Source organism: Lissotriton vulgaris, chromosome 1_1 (genome assembly GCF_964263255.1).
Source record: "Lissotriton vulgaris chromosome 1_1, aLisVul1.2, whole genome shotgun sequence".
Classification (NCBI taxonomy): Eukaryota; Metazoa; Chordata; class Amphibia; order Caudata; family Salamandridae; genus Lissotriton; species Lissotriton vulgaris.
In genome coordinates this window covers 64089760-64111850 of record NC_141685.1, presented here as the reverse complement: position 1 = coordinate 64111850, position 22091 = coordinate 64089760, and the positions used below count along the sequence as shown (strand labels likewise).

The window sequence follows — 22091 nt, the reverse complement described above, 5'->3', positions numbered from 1 at the left end:
ATTTTGTTGAAATTAAACATTTTCAAGACCTGAAATTTCTTTGGAGGTTGCATGCGGGCAGCCTAAGTTATCCTGCAAGAGTTTCTTTTTTTTTTTTTTTTTTTAATTTTTGAAAACCTTTATTCGTGCATATAAAAAGAACAAATACGGGCCTACAACCATCAGGCCGGCCACGATACGGTTAAGCACTGATACAAACATTGCGGCCCCTTAGCATCAACGGTCAAAAATAGCAACGGTTTATGAATGTTACACTGGAGAGACCCATGACACCAGGGGATAGGAGAAATGAAGGTTAATTTTAAAGTTTTTTATATAATTTTGTCAGGGAAAAAGGCAGTGAAGAATAAGAACCAAGGAGATTCGAGTCCGCACGGTATCTTCACAACACGGGAGAGCGGCAACATTATTGAAAACAACAATGGAAATTAAAATCCCAGGCAGTGAGGCGGTGCAAATCAACAACAGGATATTCACATCAGCAATTACGCACCCCTTCAGTGCCGCCCCCACTCAGCCAACCCCAAACCCGGACCCAGAATTGAAGCAAGTAAAGCGCAGAAAACATAAAAGGAAAGAAAGGCCCATAGAACTAATAAGAAATAGTAAATTACCCCCCCACCCTACACCAATGCGGAGGCTACGGCCTGCCCCCCCCCCCCCAGCATAGTGCCTGTCGCCCTTTAAAACCCGAAATATAGACAAGAAAGGAGAGCAAGAGTAGAATAAAAAGGAAGATAGAAAAACATTTACACCTATGATAAAGGGGGTGAGAAAAGAATAGAACTATTCTAATCTATACTCCCAAAAAGAAGAAGGTGGGGAGGAGCCTACGTAACATCAGAGCGCCCGAAACCCTCGGCCATCTACAGCTTCCACACACTGAAAACCCACTGCACCAAAAGCAGTCGTGTTAAAATAAATTGTCACAGTATTATAGATGGAAGAAGACAGTTCGCGACGAGTGCACACAGCATATACATAGCAGTTCCAATCCCAGTCCAGCCCACCCGTGAAACCATAGCGTCATGAATCAGCCTAACCCTGGCCTGATCGCGGGCGTGAGATTAAGCCAGCTCCTACATGAAGGCCTCGCATCCCGTGCAAACAAAGACAATATGGCCGCTCAGAAGAAGAAAGTGAAGCAGGAGCATAAAATGGCCGCCGACCATCTGTAGAGGTCCCTTTGTCCACTACACAAAGTCCCAACAGGGCATCTAAAGCACAGGAGTTCCGCAGGAAAGAAGACGAGGGCCACAGTAAATGAGTCCTCGAGGGTGTCAGGTGCTGCCCAGCCGGATACTTCTGCAGACGCGGTGAGGCAGGCAACAATGAAACAGGCATCGATGGACGGGGAAACAAAGTATCAGCAGCAGATCGGGAGAGTAGCTGATCATGGGTGCCGGGAAAGCCAGTTGCAGGCACCAGTGTAGCACGATCACATGTAGTCATTGTATCCCCGCATGAAGACAAAGGCAGACCCACGCCTTGCTGGTAACAGACGAGGCGCTCACGACCCGCAGCCGATAGCATGGAGTCAAACTGCTCACTCAGCGCCTGCAAACCAGCACGCATTTGCAAGTGAAAGTCCCGTGGGACGGCCAGAACGGAGCCGCATGACAGTGGAAGCTGCATCCCCGCATTGGCATCAATCCGGGACGGCACTGTAGAGCTGGTGCCTGATGTAGGGAGGGCGAAGCAGGCAGCGGGCAGGACCGGGCTATCACCCCCCCAGCCGCGGGCAGGCAGATAAAGTCATGTTTACCGCAGGACGGTATAATGGCCGGGGGGGAGGTCGCAGCAGAAAGCCAGCTCCCCTCAGGTCCGCGCCGCCACAAAGAACGCCGAGAGTCGCCACCCGTCCCTCAAGTTCCCCTTGCAGCCGGTTAGACGACAGGAAAAGGGGGCCGGCAGCCTCCCACAGCGCGCTCCACAGATCGGGGCAGGAGACCCGTTCCTCCGGGGCTTACCTCACAGCCCTAGTCTTTCAGGCGCAGGATGCAGCGGTTGTTTGGCCATCACCTCCCAGGCACAGCTGACGGCAGTCCGTGGTGTGGAGTGCGGTCAGGACCGCGCGGCTCGGAGTGGCGCTAGTGGGTCCGGTCACTGCGGAGCCTCCAGGGGCCGGCAAGGGCGACAAGGGAGCGAGGGTCCAGGGCGGAGAGCACAATCACACACAACTCCGGCATCCGGGCAGGCTGGGACTTCGGGAAAGTACCGGCGTGGTCAGCGCGTCGTCGCACACGTTTCGCCTCCAGAAACGATAAGGATAGCAATCCGGATGTTGTTACAGAGCCAAGGGCCGACGGAGCCGGGCGCTCAAGCGTCTGCTCCGGTCGCCATCTTGGCTCCTCCCTCCCTGCAAGAGTTTCTTGATGAATTCTATTGCAACTACAATATGTGCTCTCTCATGTAAAGTCAGGTTGTTAGAAGCTTTTCTGCAACTCAAGCTACGCCTTACTTTTCACCTGGTGTGGATGCATTTCTCATGTGTAGTGAGATCTTCTTTCTGAGTATAACGTTTCTGGCTTTCCCCTCCTGTATATGGCTTTAGTCCAGTGTGAATTCTCTCATATGAAGTGACATTGTATTCGAGACTAAACCTTATCTGACATTCAGAACACACATAAGGCATTTTTCCCCCGTGTGAGTTCGCTCATGACAAGTGAGAAGTAATTTGTAACCAAAACTTTGCTTGCATTTCGAGCACTCATAAGGTTTTTCCCCAGAGTGGGATCTCTCATGAAGCATAACACTGTCTTTCAGATTCAAGCTTTTATGGCATAAGGATTTTCTCCAGTGTGGAGTTTCTCATGGTGAGATAGCGTTTTTCTCTGCAGCTTTTCTGTCATTCAGAGCACTCATAAGGTTTTTCATCAGTATGGAGTCGCTTCTGGTTAGCGAGGCTGTGCCTATCAAATAGGAATATCTGGCATTAACAGCATTGGTAATGTTTTTTCCCTGTGTGCGTCTGCTCATGTAGAGTGAGATTGCGTTTAAAATTGATGCTTTTCTGGCACTTGGAGCACTGAATTATTTTTGATGGTGTGTTTTCTTATGGTGCTTGTAACCATCTCTACCTCTGAATCTTTTCTAACATTTAGAACACTGATAATGTTTTTTCTCCAGTGTGGATTCTCACATGTTCATTGAGATTACATTTTTGGCTAAAACATTTTTGGCATTCGGAGCATGGGTAAGGTTTTTCCCCAGTGTGGGTTTTAATATGCAGTGTGAGATGGATTTTTTCACTGAAACATTCCTGGCATTCAGAGCACTGATAAGGTTTTTCCCCAGTGTGGGTTCTTGTATGCAGAGTGAGACAGCCTTTTTGACTGAAACATTTCTGGCATTCAGAGCACTGATAAGGTTTTTCCCCAGTGTGGATTCTTATGTGCTGTGTGAGACTACTTTTTCTACTGAAACATCTATGGCATTCAGAGCACTGATAAGGTTTTTCCCCTGTGTGGAATCTCACATGTGCAGTCAGAAGTGATTTAAGTTTGAAATGTTTTGGGCATTCAGAGCACTGATAAGGTTTTTCCCCAGTGTGGGTCTTTGTATGTTCAGTGAGTCTGCTTTTGAAACTGAAACATTTCTGGCATTCAGAGCACTGATAAGGTTTTTCCCCTGTGTGGAATCTCACATGTGCAGTCAGAAGTGGTTTAAGTTTGAAATGTTTTGGGCATTCAGAGCACTGATAAGGTTTTTCCCCAGTGTGGGTCCTTGTATGTTCAGTGAGTCTGCTTTTGAAACTGAAACATTTCTGGCATTCAGAGCACTGAAAAGGTTTATCCCCAGTGTGGGTTCTTCTATGCTGAGTGAGACTGTTTTTGTATATGAAACATTTCTGGCATTCTGTGCATTGATGAGGTTTTTCCCCAGTGTGGGTTCTCGTATGCAGAGTGAGAGTGCTTTGATCACTGAAACATTTCTGGCATTCAGAGCACTGATAACGTTTTTCCTTAGCCTTAGAGTGGTATTTTGTATGCTGAGTGAGACTGCTTTTGTCTTTGAAACATTTCTGGCATTCCAGGCACTGATAAGGTTTGTCCACAGAGTGGGTTATTGTATGTCGAGATAGACTCCATTTGTTACAAAACCTCTTCTGGCATTCAGAGCACTGATAAGGGTTTTCCCCAGAGTGGATTCTCATATGTTCAGTTAAATAAGATTTTTGGTTGAAACTTTTCGAGCATTCAGCGCACTGGTAAGGTTTGTCCACAGAGTGGGTTATTGTATGTCGAGATAGACTCCGTTTGTTACAAAACCTTTTCTGGCATTCAGAGCACTGATAAGGGTTTGCCTCAGAGTGGATTCTCATATGTTCAGTTAAATAAGATTTAAGGTTGAAACTTTTTGGGCATTCAGCGCACTGGTAAGGTTTTTCCCCAGTGTGGGTTCTTGTATGCAGAGTGAGACAGTCTTTTTGACTGAAACATTTCTGGCATTCAGAGCACTGATAAGGTTTTTCCCCAGTGTGGATTCTTATGTGCCGTGAGAGACTACTTTTTCTACTGAAACATTTCTGGCATTCAGAGCACTGATAAGGTTTTTCCCCTGTGTGGAATCTCACATGTGCAGTCAGAAGTGATTTAAGTTTGAAATGTTTTGGGCATTCAGAGCACTGATAAGGTTTTTCCCCAGTGTGGGTCTTTGTATGTTCAGTGAGTCTGCTTTTGAAACTGAAACATTTCTGGCATTCTGAGCACTGATAAGGTTTTTCCCCTGTGTGGAATCTCACATGTGCAGTCAGAAGTGGTTTAAGTTTGAAATGTTTTGGGCATTCAGAGCACTGATAAGGTTTTTCCCCAGTGTGGGTCCTTGTATGTTCAGTGAGTCCGCTTTTGAAACTGAAACATTTCTGGCATTCAGAGCACTGAAAAGGTTTATCCCCAGTGTGGGTTCTTCTATGCTGAGTGAGACTGTTTTTGTATATGAAACATTTCTGGCATTCTGTGCATTGATGAGGTTTTTCCCCAGTGTGGGTTCTTGTATGCAGAGTGAGAGTGCTTTGATCACTGAAACATTTCTGGCATACAGAGCACTGATAACGTTTTTCCTTAGCCTTAGAGTGGTATCTTGTATGCTGAGTGAGACTGCTTTTGTCTTTGAAACATTTCTGGCATTCCAGGCACTGATAAGGTTTGTCCACAGAGTGGGTTATTGTATGTCGAGATAGACTCCATTTGTTACAAAACCTTTTCTGGCATTCAGAGCACTGATAAGGGTGTTCCCCAGAGTGGATTCTCATATGTTCAGTTAAATAAGATTTTTGGTTGAAACTTTTCGAGCATTCAGCGCACTGGTAAGGTTTTTCCACAGAGTGGGTTATCGCATGTCGGTATAGACTCAGTTTGATTCTAAACCTTTTCTGACATTCAGAGCACTGAAAAGGTTTTTCCCCAGTGTGGATTCTCATATGCTCAGTGAGATAAGACTTACGCCTGAAACTTTTGTGGCATACTTTGCACGGAGAGTGGTTTCCCCCAGTGTGGATTCTCATATGCTCAGTGAGATAAGATTTACGCCTGAAACTTTTTTGGCATACTTTGCACTGAGAGTGGTTTCCCCCTGTGTGCATTCTGTCAAATTCTGTGAGATAAGATTTATGGCTGTATCTTTTTGGGCACAGGTAACTTTTTTCCCCAACTTCGGGCTTGTTTAGATAATGTTCAGCACTTATCTCTAAAAATTGTGTGTAATTTTCTTAACACTTGAATTGAGCAAACTATGTCTGGAAGCAGTCCTGTAACACCTGTTGAAATTTTTCTAGCAGATAATAGTCTTTAGCCTCTCCGGCAGCAACTTAAATTGTGACTGAAGTTTTTCTCAAATCTATTTGTATAGGTTCTTAGCAATGCAGTAATAAGGTGTTGGTTTGATATTTAATGATTAAATTGATAAGGTCCGTTTTGTACTGACGTAATGGCAGTAACTGAGGGCGTTTGAACGTGCAGAGTACTATTGTGGATCATTAGTCGCAGAATATCCGTTCCTTCTACCCTTTCTATGTTTGGTGTAAGGTTAAGGTTTGTAGTCTTGAAGACGAGGCTTTATTTATATTAGCTATAGCGCAACGGTGCTCCTTTAATCCATTTTCATCTTTAACAGTTTTACATATCACTCCTGCACAACAGATAATGTTGAGGCGATTTACATAGAATTACCGAACAGTACACAATAAAAAGGAAACAATCTGAGATGGTCATGAAAACAATAAAATGGTGAATTTTTAAGGTTTTCGCCAGAGTGAGTAGAGTGGGTCGAGGTGTCATATCTCGAGGCAGTTAGTCTCAAACTTGCGTAACTGGTTAAAAACGGTTGTTGAACAAAGGTGATTTTCCAATCTTTTGGTTGTTAACGTGTCAGCTTCGGAGTCTTCTTTCAGCGTCTTTTCTTTGATGGTATCCAGAATAAACCTTTAGTTGTAACTTTCTTTTATGCAGTGTGTGCTTCCTCTCTAGAATTACATGATGCTTTAGATGTACGTTATTCTGTCATGCTGAGGCGATTTGTCTTTCTGATAATATTTCAGATGAGGATGCTGAAGTGGTCTTCCTACATTATTTCGGATGCTGTGTGCACAGATATGGCTTTGCTCTGGGTTAATGAAATGCAAAATTAGAAACTTCACTTACAGGTGTAGTACTTTCCTCGCCACACTTAGATTTTTCGAAATTGTTTAAACGTAGAATGCTGGATGTCCTTCAGTTTTTCAAAATAATCCTTCTTATGGCACTGACATTCAGTTGCTTAGTGCTAAATCTTGCTTTCTTCGTCAGTAATTTCAATCACCTATAGTATTAAAATTAAATAGTTAATACATGTACATTTCCAAAAATATAATTTACAAGCCAAATCAATGCAGAATTTTGAAAATGTTGAGCTGTTTTTCAGACAGAGCAGAGTGTAGACTGGTAGCCTGAGAGTACTTGGATGTAGGAGTGAGGATTTCTAGAATTTTCAACATTTTATTAAGCTCACAAAGGATACATGTACCCTATGAAGTTGTAACATAGAATCCCAAAGGCAGAAATTAAAGTCATATGGACTGGCACCAAACAGATATTAAAAAAAGATATACTATTATTAATTTGTAATGCAGATTTCTGGGAAGGGAATTACTCCTCCACGGACAACAGGTGTTTTCCCCTGCCCTAAGTTACCACCTACTTGTATCTGGTATCCTGACTTGAGATTTGGCCTCTGCCTCAAGCAAATCTATTGTGTGCTGCGAGGACTATGCCTAGACCTATCCCTCAACTATGGTCCAGAGTGTGAATGCAGGGCAATGAAATTAAGGCGTACTTTCATGTGTTCATTTTATTCCACCTGGTTATCAGTTGTTAGGTTTTTCTGCACCTGGACCAGGACACAATTTTTTTCCAGACAGAAAAATTAGACTGCAAAGATGCATAAGACGCTGGGTGCAGCAGAAGCAGCCAAGACTTATGCTACTTTCTTTACTAACTGGGGGAAACACGCAATTCTTCCCTCCGTTGGTGTTCACAGTTGTTGTTGGCCTGTGATTCAGCATTGAGTGCAGAGCATACCGAGTAGAGCTGAGGGGCCGAGCCGAGGAGGAGTTGACAAGCAAGCGGAGCAGAGCCTGCGACGACTGCCCTGGTTTGGTTTGTGACCAGTTCCCGCTCCCGAAGGTTTCTCCCGCTTCACCCGCGTCCTGTTATACGGGCGCTTTAAGTTCTACAGATCTGCTGTGGGGGCAGGAACGGCTGCTGCCAGCAACGTGGTGCTAAGGCGCTGCTAGTGCTGCTCGTGCGGCCGCCGCTGCAGGGGTCAAAGGAGCCTTGGACTGCGGTGCTGCTGGTGCGGCGGCTGCTGCAGGGCACAGAGGCACAGAGGAGAACAGAGGAGCAAAGAGGGCACAGAGGAGCCTTGGCCTGCCGCCTGATTTTACTTATTTACTAAGCATTGAGCAGAGCAGAGCTGAGCCGAGGAGTGGAGGGGAGTGCCTACATCTGCCATCTGTAGTGGGACTGGCTCTGGATCCTGCTCTTGCTCCTGAAGGATTGCCAGCATTCTCCCTTGTACTCTTGACAGCGATGAATAGCAATGAACAAGCAATGAACAGTGAGTGGTGAGTGACAAGTGGCAAGAGGTGTGTGGCGTGTGACTAGTAGTTAAGGTTGATCGGTCCGTAAGTCGCTGAGCCATTGGAGTCTGTAATAAGTCTGTAATACAAAATCTGAGAAATTATGCAAAGCGAAAAGTGACAATAGACATTGACCCTCTTGAAGCACCCCTCGATCCCTGAATTACTCTGCATGCCTAGACTACAGCTCTACCCGGACCCCGGATATTAATTAATCGGTTAATTAAATAATTAAGTAACCAGCAGTACCGGTGGATTCTGTACCGAGGTGTGCTTTGGGGGTGTTTTCCCTTGGAGGTGTTGGGAGGTGTTTTTGTCCTATCAAAGCACCGTTTGGTCTTGTCACTGGCCCGTTTGATTCTCTGAAAGGAGCAAGACTTCTTCACCTTAGAGGGTGTATTATGAGGTCAGTAAAGGAGCGGCCACCTTTCCCTCCTATCAAAAGGAAAGGAAAAATACAACACACACTAATACTAGATACATTTAAATCATCTAAGGTCCATACATTTGGGAAACTGGGAAAGTCGCTGTCAAAGTTTGATTTTATGAAAGATCCAACTGGTGCTATGCTAACATTGCTAACTAACCCATGTGATTTTCAAACTCCAATTAAACCACTGAGTTGAACAAATATTATATACCCTAAGCAAGGAGTAAGTGAACCAGGCCACCCTGAGTCTGAAGCTGAAGTCGAGCGAATGTCAAATTCAACTAAGGACCAAGTCAACCATTGGGGTCAAATAACGGACCTAGAGATGTTAACTATTCCACTTCCTGGTCGTTCACAACAAGATTACCCAAAATTCACAAATCCAACAATGGGAGATACTCAGCAATTACTACCAACTTAGGCATCCAATGCCAATAGAAGTAAAAGTAAAAATCAGAACAGCTAACGGGATAGGGGAACCATCTAATTTGGGCCAAATAAATCAACGAGAGCAAGAAGCTCCAAATGAACTAAATGGTGGGGTGAAAATCATAAGGGAAGCCAATACCTCACTGAAATCGGATCTTACTCTGTCTAAAATAAATTCAGTTAAAAAACTGGACGAGCCGAAATCTAATCAATATCTAATCAATATAACGGATCTCAAATTAATAAGGACGAATACAACAGCAACCCAGAAGCTCTGCAGCATTGGAGTACTCCGTATGTATAAGACGTTTTGAATAGTAGTCCACAATTCATTAATTCTTTTGACGAGGGACATTATTTTCAAGGACCACAAACAGAGGAGTATAAGGACCTATCATTCATAAATGGGCAACACCATAGCCCAGGTACTCAGGTACCAGGAAGTGGGAACGCAGGAGCAATTTGGGATTTATTCTTCAAAACCTCGCAATTAACTCTGGAAGCCTTAACATTTAAGTCCAACAAAAAGGAGGTCCAAATACATCTCTTGAGCGCTACGGCATCCTCTGTTGCCTCTGTTGCCGGAACTGAGCAGAAGATAACAACGCAAAATAATCTAATTGTAAGGGCACAATCTCAGCCAATATCTACGTATGCCGAGTGTAGTTGTGCCCCACTAATTAACAAATTGGCTACCATTCAGGATATTTTAAAAACAATAATTGACAAAGTAAAAGGGAATTTTCCTAATGTGGGAATTCAACCCATCAAGACCGACTGCCCCTCTAAAGATACAATAAAATGTAAAGACAATACTGTTGTTGTTAAAGAAAAAATAGATGATAAAACAAAAGATCAAGAATTGATAAACCTATGCTCGACACAATCAACAATGACAGGCGCAGCTCCTGAAGTTTAACTATCAAAAAGACAGAGGAAAAAACAACGGAAAGCAAGAAATAAAGCTTCTAAAAGTATAAACAAAATACAAATGCATCAGATATAGTGAGATTGAACACTGGAAACAACCATGACCAAATATCATATTGTTAAGGTGAGGGTAAACAAATGTCTCCAACAAAACCCTTTTACCCTCTATTTAATAAGGATCTATCGGAGGTACAAGCAGTTATGAAAAATAAATACCTAAACAAGCAAGCTGATAGTATAAAAATGATAGAGTATGGGAAAATTCAGTCCTTAGAAATGCTGCAAGTGGAGGAATGTAATAAACAGGTGGAGAATAAGCCATCACAATTGGAAACAAATAGAGCAAAGAGTGAGAGTATCAGAGGGGATGAAACGAATAGAGGTTTGTTAAAAACCTGGAAGGATATTAAAATACCACAAGATCTGGGAACCGAGACGAAGCAGTTACATAAATAATGACAATCTTGGTCTCAAACTGTTAGTAATCATAATGGAAGGTTAATTGAACATGCCCAAGGTGAAAATAGCCTGCAACAAATTAAATTAAATAACCCAGATCAAAAAGGAGTGGTGCAGGTAATTTCTACGCTGGAATACAAATCTAGGGGTAATAATGACATCTTGACTCGTGGGAACATATTAAAATTGTGTAATGCAGTACCCTCATGAAAGAAAATTAAATGTACCGACATAGAATCAATTGAATTCCACACTTATAATAATCGCAAATCAACATTAGTAATTTAGACATCTTCTACTGCCGCCAGCCTTATTATGGACGAACATAATCTCTTTCAGGACTGGGGAATAAAAATAACAACTCCCCTGCAACCTTCCTATCCAAGCCCTTTTGTTTCAACAAAATTACAAAATCATAACCAATGAGAACCGAGAATAATAAGAAATACTCAATATTAAAAAACCCACAGGTATGACCAACGGGCATCTTTTCAAATCATTAGAGGAAAAAATAGCTGACCTATTATTTGACACTGTCAAATTAGGTTGGCTAACAGCAGCCCTCCATAATGTCAGGCAGGATTGACATCTACAATCTGAAGTTTCTTTAAGGGGGCCAACAATTATGAATGAAAGTGTCAGATTATGTTTGTGGAATATAAATGGGGTTCAAGCAAAGATTCAGAATAACCAACTCGCTACTTTGTGCTGTTTTCAAATCATTTGTTTACAAGAGACTTGGGCTTTAGTTCTTTTTAGATTGGAAGGGTATAGGGTTATTACTCATTAGCTAAGAGAACAAGTAACTATGGTAGACCTTGTGGGGGTTTGACTATTTTTATATCAACTGAGCTAAAAATGGAAAGTGAAATAGACGTCCCAAGTCAAAAGGATTATCTAATTGTCAAAATATGATACAAAGAACAAAATTTAATTACATCTCTTGTAGTAATCAACGTATATAATTACGAAGAACAATGGCGACCAATTTGATAATTATGATAACGCAGCAACTTGACAATGACATCCAACCTGAGATTATTATTACCGGTGATTATAACATGAATATGCTATGGTCTTACGATAGAGATGTTGAAATACAATGGCAAAATTACTTATGGTCAATTCCATAAGTAATTTTGCCATATCCAATGTTGATTTTCATCAACAATGGATATGAGGGATCATCTATCAAAAAGATAGAGGAAAAAACAATGGAAAGCAAGAAATAAAGCTTCTAAAAGTATAAAAAATACAAATGCATCAGGTATAGTGAGATTGAACACTGGAAACAACCATGACCACATATCATATTGTGAAGGTGAGGTTAAACAAATGTCTCCAGCAAAACCCTTTTACCCTCTATTTAATAAAGATCTATCGGAGGTACAAGCAGTTATGAAAAATAAATGCCTAAACAATCAAGCTGATAGTATAAAAATGATAGAGTATGGGAAAATTCAGTCCTTAGAAATGCTGCAAGTGGAAATAAGCCATCACAATTGGAAACAAATAGAGCAAAGAGGGAGAGTATCAGAGATTTGTTAAAAACCTGGAAGGATATTAAATTACCACAAGATCTGGGAACCGAAACGAAGCAGTTACATAAACATCGACAATCATTGTCTCAAACTGTTAGTAATCATAATGGAAGGTTAATTGAGCATGCTCAAGGTGAAAATAGCCTGCAGCAAATTAAATTAAATAACCCAGATCAAAAAGAGGGAGTGATGCAGGTAATTTTTGTGATGAAATATAAATCTAGGGGTAATAATGAAACAACTTGCAAACATCTGGGCCCAACACAAGATGGCAGGAGTATGCAAAGCATGTGCATCTACAGCATACATGCCTGAGGATTAATGGCCCCAAATCCCTGCCGTGGTATCTTGTCATGTTGTGGCTGAGTGTGCCATGTGATGTGGCAGGATATAGTGCTTGGTGTGATTTGGTCATTTTTGACCAGGTGGCGTGCTGAACGGTTAGGTAAATTTTGATTTTCTTTGTTTTTGGGTTCGTGTGATATAGTGCAGTACCTACCGTATGATATAAATAAATTACATTGCTAATATACCATAAGGATGTGGGGTGAGTGTTATTAGGGCCGAAGCCTTGCTGATTATATGCAGAATAACAGGTCTGGGAGGTCACTACTGACTAGAGCAGGTTAGCAGCTGCACAGGTCTTGGGCATTGATCTTATTGAGGATAATATGTGACAGGCACTGAAGACTGGAGCTGGCTAGCAACAACGCTGGCCTCTGGTATTCATTACAGGCAGGGCAACAATACATGTCAATATTGAATGGAACTGGTTGGCAGTAGAGTTGACCTCTGGTTTTGAATATTTTCAGGATTTAAGGTACAGGGGTCACTACTGACTGGAGTTACTTAGCAGGATAATAGGTCTCAGGGAGCCAATACTGACTGAAGCTGGTTAGTATGATCACTAGTCCCAAGGTGCTACTAATGACTCAAGTTGGCTATAATGATAACAGGTCCTAGGGGCCAATACTAACAGGAGCTAACTAGTAAGCTTACATACAGGTCCAAGGGGCCACTACTGACTGGAGCTGGCTAGAAGAATAACAGGCCCAAGGGTGGTGGGGGTGCGAGTGGCACCAGTGACCGGAGTTGGCTAGAAGCATTGACAACATTTGGTATTGATTAAATACAGGATTCCAGGTCTCAGGAGGCACTGCTGAACACAGCTGGATAGCAGCAGTGGTGGCCTCTAGGAAGAAGGAATTGAGAAAACATAACTGGATATACTAGTTTCTTTAATATCAATAATTGTTTACACATCATACACATCAATGCCACAACCTGCATTGATATATTACATTACCAAATTACAATCTTCTTATATTAATTTGATGTGTCTGTTCGCCTTAATATGCCTGCAAAGTTACATGATTCTATTAGGGCCCAGAACCATTTTATTTAGTGATGTCCATCTGCATACTTTCCTGCACCTTGTAGTAAATTGACTATTGACAAACGGAAGTGTTATTTCCAGAAACAGTGAATTCTGCAGCTTCTCTGTGTATCTTTGATCTGCACCTCACGGACTCCTCACATTCCTCTCGAGAGAAGATCCTGCCTCCTACTCATTAGTGTTGTTTTAGTAACTGTTTCTATCACGTGTTCATGTTTCATTGACTTGTATTAGGTGAAGTGTATAAAAATGCATTGTGTAGCATTAGCATTATATACTCCAACTTGCTTTAGGGCGGATGCTCTCGTCCATTGCAAAGACAATTGTCACTTCTTAGTTTGCTTGGCCTTTTGCTATTTTTGCATTAAATGTATGATAGATGTCTTCGCCTCCAGGTGTGTTGTGTTTCATTTTACATATCATAAGAGATGATGAGGAAAATGGCAGTCCAGAATACACATTCTTCATATAAATCAACTCACAGAATACTGTTCTGGAGGTTCAGTCCCACAGACATTATCTCTAACTGAACGCCCTAGGAAGCATGTGCTTTTCAAACCAGTTGCCGTCTGATGCGGCGTCTTCGCAATTGGATAAGTCAAAATGTCCTGAATTTTAGGAGGGTTACCGTATCTAGTGCACTCTGTTAGACAGTGCTCACCTGTGGTAGTAAGATGGTACTAGGCACCTTATCACCTATGCACAGTGCAGGGCTTTGAGCTACAGAGCTCCTCACGCTGTGGAGAAGATTAGGTCACATTTACCCATTTTCCCATATTTGGTCCTGATGAAATGCCAACAGATTGCTCCATGACTACACAAGGCATGAAAAACGTTGACCTGAAGTATAGCCCCAGCTTACCAGCAGGTCCATAGGTGATTGACACTTTCACACAGTGATAGGGGCCATTAGTTCCTCAATTTCTCTGCCACCGTTTTTAATCTCAACATGGACCAGGAAGATCACATTAACCGCATCGATGCTGATGACGGAACCGCTCCGTCATTAGCCGCGGTGTCGCTGTGCTGATGACGGAGCGGTTCCGTCATGGCCCACCGGACGCGGACGCGCCTGCGCGGAGCTTATTTCGCGCCTGCACGGTGCGTTCTATTGAGCGGGCGGGGCCATGACGGAACAGCTCCGTCATCAGCACAGCTCACCCGAGGCTGGTGACGGAGCGCTTCCGTCACCAGCGTGTGGGCGCTGAGCGCCCCCCCGCCCCCTTAGCGCTGCGGCGGAATAGCTGCCGCAGCAAAGGGGTTAACTATATTGTGGCAACTGGTCGATAGTTGATCTTATATTCAGACTTCACCAATCTCACTTCTTTTGACACAACATTCTCTGTCCTACTATGCTCATCGGCGTGCTTAATAAAAGATGTGCGACAAAGTGCCCTCTAGGGGTGCCCGCCAGGCATTGTAGTGCCGGCCTGGTGAGGAGTATAAACCAATGATGAGGCATGTCACCTTCAGGTGAGTGAACGCAACTTGTCTTAAAAGCACATGCTTCCTAGGGTGTCTGCGTTCAGTTACAGATAATGTCGCTGGGACTGAACCTCCAAAAACAGTATACAGTGATTTGACTGTTCTATGTTGCTGCTACAAGCTCCTTACCTGTGCGAGTTATCTGAAACGATGCAGGGGCAGACCCAAACCAGCCACATGGTGAGATCAATGACAAATACTGAAGATTTAACAGAGCTTCCAAGCTGGAGACCATTACTTAATTGACCTTCAAAATAAAAGACACGTTTTTAGTATTCTGGTGACTCATGACCATAAAAAACAAAGATTATAAATTCAATATTGTGTCAAATACTTAAAAAATGGAACTGGATGTGATGAATCGGATTCTGTCCCAGGTCATGCGTGACACCTTCCACCACTATAGCCTTATAGCCCGCCGTAGCGGGCTATACCGGCTATTAAAAGCCCGCTGAATCGTTAAAGGCCCGAGCCGAAGGCGCGGGACTTTAACGAAACAGCGGGACTTTAATTGCCGGTATAGCCCTGCTACGAAGCGCTATAAGGCTATTAGAACATTCTGCCACTAGAGGGCAGAATGTTCTAACAAATTAAACAAAGGGTTCTCGAAGCTCGAGGGGATATGTATCCCCTTGAACTTCGAGAAGCCTTTGTAGAACATTGGAATGTTGCTCTGCGGGCCTTTACCGGCCCGTAGTAGCAGGGAGCACTCCATTGACTGCAATGGAGCTCCCAACATTCCAATGTTCTAATATTGCTTATGGGACTTCTAGTTTTGTTTTTCCCATTAAAGGATGGGCTCTAAAGTCCCAGTGTTCTAAGCGATGTTGGTCGAAATCAGAGGTCTGACGGAGGATGAAGTATGACACTGCTCTGCTTAGCAGTGAGATGACTGACAGTTCCCCAGCCCTTCCATTCTTTGACAGACAGAGGCTCGTCAGCCATTCATATTTTCTTGCAACGAGAAAGACACTTTTATTGCAGCTTGTGTCACTGAAGAGATAAAACGCCTGGGCGTGTTTCATTAACTACTGACAAACATGAACAATCAAGAACATGAGATTCTGGAAAACTATCAAGCACCCAATCAGAATCAGCCACCCTTCACACCCAGGAATTCTTGAGGCTTTGGAGAGGGTGAATTGCACGTGGTATAAGAGGAACACTACATCGACTCAAAGCTCACTTTTCAGGGATGTACTGAACTGCCAGCCTCATGGCACACTTAGCCAGCTCTTCACCTCCTCCTCACACTGTTGACCAGCTATCAGGGCAAATGAGCCTGCAGCAAAGCATCGGTGGCTTGGTTCCACACCGGACCAAGTAAGGGGGTCATCTCCATACTCCTCCAAGTCAGCAAGCACTCTGGTCGAGCCAGTCCTAACCCCACATGAATGTTCCCCATCTCAACTATTTTAATGGTCCTAAGTTATGTTTCTGCCAAATGATTGAGTCAAAAAATGAAAGGTTTTACTAGGAAGTGCTGAAAGAGAAATCATGAAGTTTTTCAATATTTCTGAATCTGCCACAGTACACAGGAGCATTATTTCTCTACAGCAGCAAATCATGTATGTGCCCTGTAGAAAGCACATTTGAATGAAACATGGAATGCATTGCAGATAAAAAATTCATGCAACAACATAGAGTGCAAGATAACTTGTGTTATTATTCCAGCAGAACGAAATGCCATTTGTGTACGTCATTTTAAAGACAAACCCAGAAAAATGTATGGTCAGTGTTGTTCTTCTGCCAGGTAAATGACAATCTCCATTAATGTGTCAGGAAATACCATACTATGAGAAACCCTACTCTATGGCAGGGTGCTGCCTGCCACTATATTGCAGGTTACTTCCAACATAATCTGATTTATAAATACATACTCCAGGGTGCTGCCAGCTATCGGGTCTGCACATAGCAGTCTGGAGCCACTCAGGAAGGAGGTAAGCTCTACATTTCATCTTAAGCCCTTAGGTTACATTCACAGCCTGATGGGTCCGGAGAACTTTATCCGCGCTCTAACTGCGCCGAGCAGATAGACGTAGTCCATCATAGGCTGTGTTGTGTGCTGGGTGATGCCTGGCATCTTATTATCATTGGCGGGAGGATGAAGCTCTGATAGGAGCTGCTACAAGAAGAGCAGAGAAAAAGGACCACATATCGCCACAGAGCGACAACTGCCCAGAATCTGAAGAAAGAACTCTGGAACAGGAAACCTCCTGCACCCTGGAGATTCTCCAGGGTAAGCAAATGATGGTAATGAAATGCAAACTGCACCATTAAGGTCACACACTACAACATCTTTCCCTTTAAACCAAAGGTAACAACCTACAAGAAAAAACTAAACCAAAATCAACAAAACTAGAAAATGCATTTCCAAATGCTGCAAAAGAGAAACAGTTAATACAAATGAACAATATTAAACATTGTTGGTACATTAGTAATGTGCTTACTTCTTGGCTTCACTCCATCTGCAGCAATAACGCTCTGAAAGGAGAAATTACGGCTGTGAGTCTCAGAGTCTTCAGTGTTACTGGTCTCAGTCACAAACACTGTGGTGTCAGAAGATAACTTTCTCTTATTTGGGTTTATAGTTCCACTAGTCACGCCATCGCTTTTAGCAGACACGCTACTGTCAGCAGCATCATAACTTCAGGCAGACCAGCAAAGCGGATCTCACCACTCACACTGGGTGAATATTCAACAAGTACGGTCTCGGCTTACCAAGCAGAACAAAAGAATCGGTCTCACAACCATACCCAGAGCCACAGTTAGCTTTGCCGCCACTTGAGCACACCCAAACATCTCAGCACTTAAGCACCAGTTCCAGGGGAGACCATCTGTGATGTCCTTGTTAACTTACACTACTCCTGGGTCAGCACAAGCAGCATGGTGGGCAGCGTCTAACACCGCTACCAAAACATTCATGAACATCCAAATCCTCGTCACCCAAACTACCCAAAAGTGGCTTTCTAGATCAGCATCCAGCCTTTTAGTTTCTGCCTCTGTGCACTAATTTGTTGCTAAGGTTGTAATTTTAAAAACAGCCTTAGTAGGGGGAGGAGCCAAGATGGCGACCGAGATGGCTGCGTAAACGCTCGGCTCCGTGAGCCTTCTCACCCCGCGCATACATCCTGGCAACCATCCTGAGCCGCAACGGCATATTTAAGTAGGCGAAGGACAACTTTCACTCACCGTTTGCTCCCGAGGCTTCTACGTTCGGCAGACCCGTTGCAATGTCCCCGACGGTTTTGCGGCCTTCACGTAGCTGGGACCAGGGTCTCGAGTGAGCAGAGTGGCCGGCCGCGATTGCGACAACAGCGGCCTCTGGTAATGGTGAGGAGTCGGCCGGTGGGAACCAAAGACTTGATGGCCGATGGCGACAGTGCCAACCCAGTTCAACTTGCGGAGACCCTTGTGGGCAGTGCGATACAGCAGGATCGAGGGGTGTGCACGACACTTGGCCCCCCATTCCAGTTTTTTGTCCGGGCATACTACCGACTTTTCCCGGAGTCGGCAGGCAGCTCCCAGGGAGCGGCAGAGATTTTGTTTAGTCTTTTGGTGACCCTCCGATGAGAAACCTGCCTTGACTGCGGGATCCCCGTGGTGAATCCTGTTCCTCCCTGGTGTGGGGCCCGGTCCCGGGGTGAGGTGGGGAAGGACGAGGCCGGATCAGCTAAGATGGCGGATAGCACCCTCTTACTCACACCTCATCTGGGCAGAGAAGCCGCTGTGTGTGAGAGTCCTGGGGTCTGGCACCACGAGAAAGAGCCCACGTCCAGAGATATACTGGCTGCATTAACAACTCTGCAAATGACCCTGATCCGAGACGCCCGGGATCTGGGAAGAAGGATGGCCGCCATTGTAATCCCACCACTCCACATCGGCGTGGTTCGATCTCAAGGAAGTGCCGATGTGCCCGCTTCTACGTCAGTGATGAATGCTCCAGCTACGCCTACGTTTGTGGAGAAGCCGATAGACCTTGTTCATGATACCGCTTTGGATAGATCTGTTGTATATGTGAGTGACTCGTCGGGCCCTTATCTGTTCGGCGGCTGAAGAAACAACATCGATCTATGGTTTGGGTTTCCCCGGCGGCGTTTCAACGCTTACCGGATTGTGTGACTCTCTCTTCCTGGCTGGTGAGATGGTGCGCGGACTGGAGGTTGTTTCCGGTGTCGATACTGACACAGACGGATTTCCGCCATACATATTCGGCTGGGTTTTGGGGGCTACAATCCCATAGAGTGACGGCGCTGCCCGGTCCTCCCGGATCGGTTGGACCCGCCACACTGCTCAATATGTCGATTGATAACTGGACGTATGTTGGTACCATTGATAGAAAAGGCCAGGGGTGAGACCGTCTAGGACATAGTGGAACTCATTGTTGGCTGACGGTGCTTAGGGGGGACACTCAGCGGGGATGTTATTGATTGCGCTATTGATGATTATTGTTTACTGTGGCTGTTCTGATCCTGCTTTTAGGATGTTTACTGTGCGCGGTGGGTGAGGGGGGGGTCGGGTACCTGGATCGATGGCCCTCCTCCACATTTTTTCTTCTTTTTCTTTTTTCTCTTCTTCTATATTTCGGGTCTCTCATTTTGGGCGATAGGCACGCTGCTGGGGGGGGTAGGCCATAGCCTTCTGCAGGGGTGCAGGGTGGGGGGTAGGGGGATGGGGTTTGTTAATTTGTTCCTTCTTTGTCTCTATGGCCCTTTGTCCTTCTTCTTTTTTGGTGTCGCTGTTTTTCATGTTTCCTACAGTCTGTCTCGTTTTGAGGGGTGGGGTGCAGTTCGCCACAAAGTGTATGTGTTTTTTACATTTATCCTGACTCGTGTGCCTTACCCCCATTTCTTCAACTGTATTCGCACTCTTTGCAGATTCCCGCTTCATGCTTGCTATTGTAGGAACATGTATGACCATATGGCATTGATTCTGAATTTTCTTTCTTTATTGTAAAATGAACCTACTCAAATCCTGAACCATACGCAGTACGCTTGAATACAAGTTATATCCTGGACACTTATCAGACCCCGATTTTCGGGCTGCTGTATCTTTCTATACTGCGTTGCTGAACTCACGATTTGACTAGCGGCCGGCCGGGATGGTTTTAGGCCCATGCTTGTATTTACTTGAGGTAACAATAAAGGTTCTCAAAAAAAAAAAAAAAAAACAGCCTTAGTTACATTACAGGGGCCTTTCTGACACCATTATGGGTTCAAACCAAAGGGCTGTGGTCTCCCAACAATCCGGATATACAATTATTTTACAGCCATAATTTCAGAAAAACTACTGAACAGATTTACACCAAATCACAAAAAGCACAATTTGCGGACCATGGTCTAGCTTCCTGCCGAACATAAGGCAATTCCATTCAGCAGTTTATATAGAAGTCTATGGAAAATGCATTGGGATTTTGCATTTTGGGACCCCCCTTTTTCTCGGCCATCGCCTGATGGATCATCCCCCAACTTTCTATGCAAAAACTAATAAAAAAGGAGGATCTTTTTGGAAAGTTTTGTGGAGATTCATACTCCGGTCCCAAAGTTATTGGCAAGACAAAAAGTTATTTTCCTATGAAAAAGCAGAAGTAACTAAATTAACCTAGTGGAATTCCTGAAAACAAGCTTTGACATAGCCAATAGGTCTCGTTTTGGGACCTTATAAATAGTTAGCCATGCAGCACATTTTCCTGGGTGCTACACCATCTACTGGTACTTCATGCACGCCTCCCACAATATATGGTGATAAAAGATCCGCAGCCTGCAGTGGAAAGTGGAAAAACTGCTGAGGGGACAGGAAGTAAAGACATGTATTTGTTATAATCGCGGGCACTGTGAGGTTTATTTCCACATGACGCCTACACCCCCTTCCCTCGGCCCACCCCGCAGACAGTTACAGGCACAGCTGTAACACCGGGCAGGACAGGGCTATTTTGGCGTTTCCTCTCAGTTAGAGCCCGCTGTCTGCAGCCCTTCTGGGGCTACGATTCAGTGTGAGATGCAGCTAGCGGGGATCTATATAATATGTATGTGGGGGCAGGAGAGGGGTCGGGGCTCTGGCGCCGGCCTTTCCTGCCCTAAGGTGCAGCCCCGTTTTCATCTGTGCAGTTTAATACTGCGGCAAGGTCCCATGGGCCGCCACAACTCTGCACATGAAACCAGTGAAAGCAATCCTCACAAAAAAACACACATTCCATGAGAGGATAGAAAAAACGATAAAGCTTTGCTGGAACAGAAGAACAGCTTGCCAGGGATTAGACCAAGCAGTCTAGAAAAAAGGAGAATAAGATCAGATGAAGCAGCTGCTTACTTTCTACCATATCCACGCAGCCCCGGTTTATTTTTGCATCTGGCTTTCACTTTAAAGTGAAAGCCAGATGCAAAAATAAACACGCTGCGGAGCTTGCCTTTACGGGGCCATGTCTTTGAAACACATGGCCCCATAAAGATAAGGACCCTTTTGCGACAGGAGTAAGTCAGACGAGCCCATCCAAGTGGGCCGTCTGACAGAGAGAAAAGTCTACCTACGAAAAAGCTCTTTCCCAATAAGTGGCCACCGTTTAGCATAAACAGTGACGCCAGCCAATGGGAAAGAGGGGCAGGGCTTAAAGCCGTCTAGTGTAAGCTCCTCAAAAACATTAAATCTCGCGAGCGAGACAGCGCATGTGCGCAGCCACGCAGGCTTGACCTAAAAAACAACACAGGCGGGAAAATCTGGCTGTCCGGAAATGCAAAAAGGTTTACGGTAAGTAAAAAGGTTCCTTCACCAAGGCTAGGACTGGAAAAAAAAACAGGTGCTCCAATAAAAGAAAGTACAAGGTGCTAGAGGGTATAAACTTGGGAGTGCTCAAAAGAAAACCTGATACAGAGTATTCTCTCCCTTTTCTTCAGGGTGAGAGACAATAGAGGCTAGCGTTCCATGCTGCCGCACTTCTTCCGTTACCAAAACATCTCAAGGCAACAGTGTATGCGGCATATTCATACCGGGCATATTCCCACAGGCGTGCATTCCTCCTGTCCCTTTTAAACCATGCCCTTCCTTTTCTACCATGCAGCAGATAAGGTTTTGTGTGCCCCCCCCTCCAAATACTAACCAACAATTCTATTGCCCCAGTGCCACCGCTCCACACCCCCTCTTCTTCCTTTCCTGGACACGTACCGCGGAAGCCGTAACTCTCCGGAGTTAGGGCGGCATGTAGGCATCCTCCGGGGGCGTCCACCAGACCTCAGACCAGGTCTCGGGCTCCGCTGAGTCATCTTCTTCTTCTTCCTGGATGGCGGCTTCAGTCGGAGCTTGGTCCTTCTC

The 22091-nt window shown here is 44.5% G+C and overlaps 2 protein-coding genes and 1 long non-coding RNA gene across 3 annotated transcripts in view; 1 reads left to right on the top strand and 2 right to left on the bottom strand.

Annotated features, from left to right (window-relative positions):
- The window catches only part of LOC147737284 (uncharacterized), a 1685245-nt gene that overhangs the window by 470198 nt on the left and 1192956 nt on the right, over positions 1–22091 (top strand). The gene's annotated exons all lie outside the window — the stretch shown is intronic.
- Positions 3101–5794, bottom strand: LOC147737297 (uncharacterized). Its single transcript, XM_086923471.1, has 3 exons — positions 5130–5794; positions 3513–5039; positions 3101–3428 (listed from the first exon to the last, which is right to left on the bottom strand). The coding sequence occupies exons 1-3, from the start codon at positions 5582–5584 to the stop codon at positions 3101–3103; spliced, it is 2310 nt and encodes a 769-aa protein (XP_086779597.1). The 5' UTR covers positions 5585–5794.
- LOC147737296 (uncharacterized) overlaps positions 5955–22091 on the bottom strand; it is a 44226-nt gene continuing 28089 nt past the window's right edge. Inside the window, exons 2-4 of the long non-coding RNA XR_015296419.1 lie at positions 17220–17270; positions 14916–15033; positions 5955–6798 (exon numbers count right to left, since the gene is read on the bottom strand). This is a non-coding gene — a long non-coding RNA (uncharacterized LOC147737296). The remainder of the gene's footprint in view (positions 6799–14915; positions 15034–17219; positions 17271–22091) is intronic.

Excerpts from the sequence above, each read along its gene's own strand:
- LOC147737297 (XM_086923471.1), bottom strand. The coding sequence starts at position 5,584 with ATGCACACAGGGGGAAACCACTCTCAGTGCAAAGTATGCCAAAAAAGT. Across the intron at positions 5,040-5,129 it reads AAACCTTATCAGTGCCTGGA|ATGCCAGAAATGTTTCAGTG; the intron begins ATGCCAGAAATG and ends TCAGTGCTCTGT. Across the intron at positions 3,429-3,512 it reads CAGTGCTCTGAATGCCCAAA|ATGTTTCAGTAGAAAAAGTA; the intron begins ACATTTCAAACT and ends TGAATGCCATAG.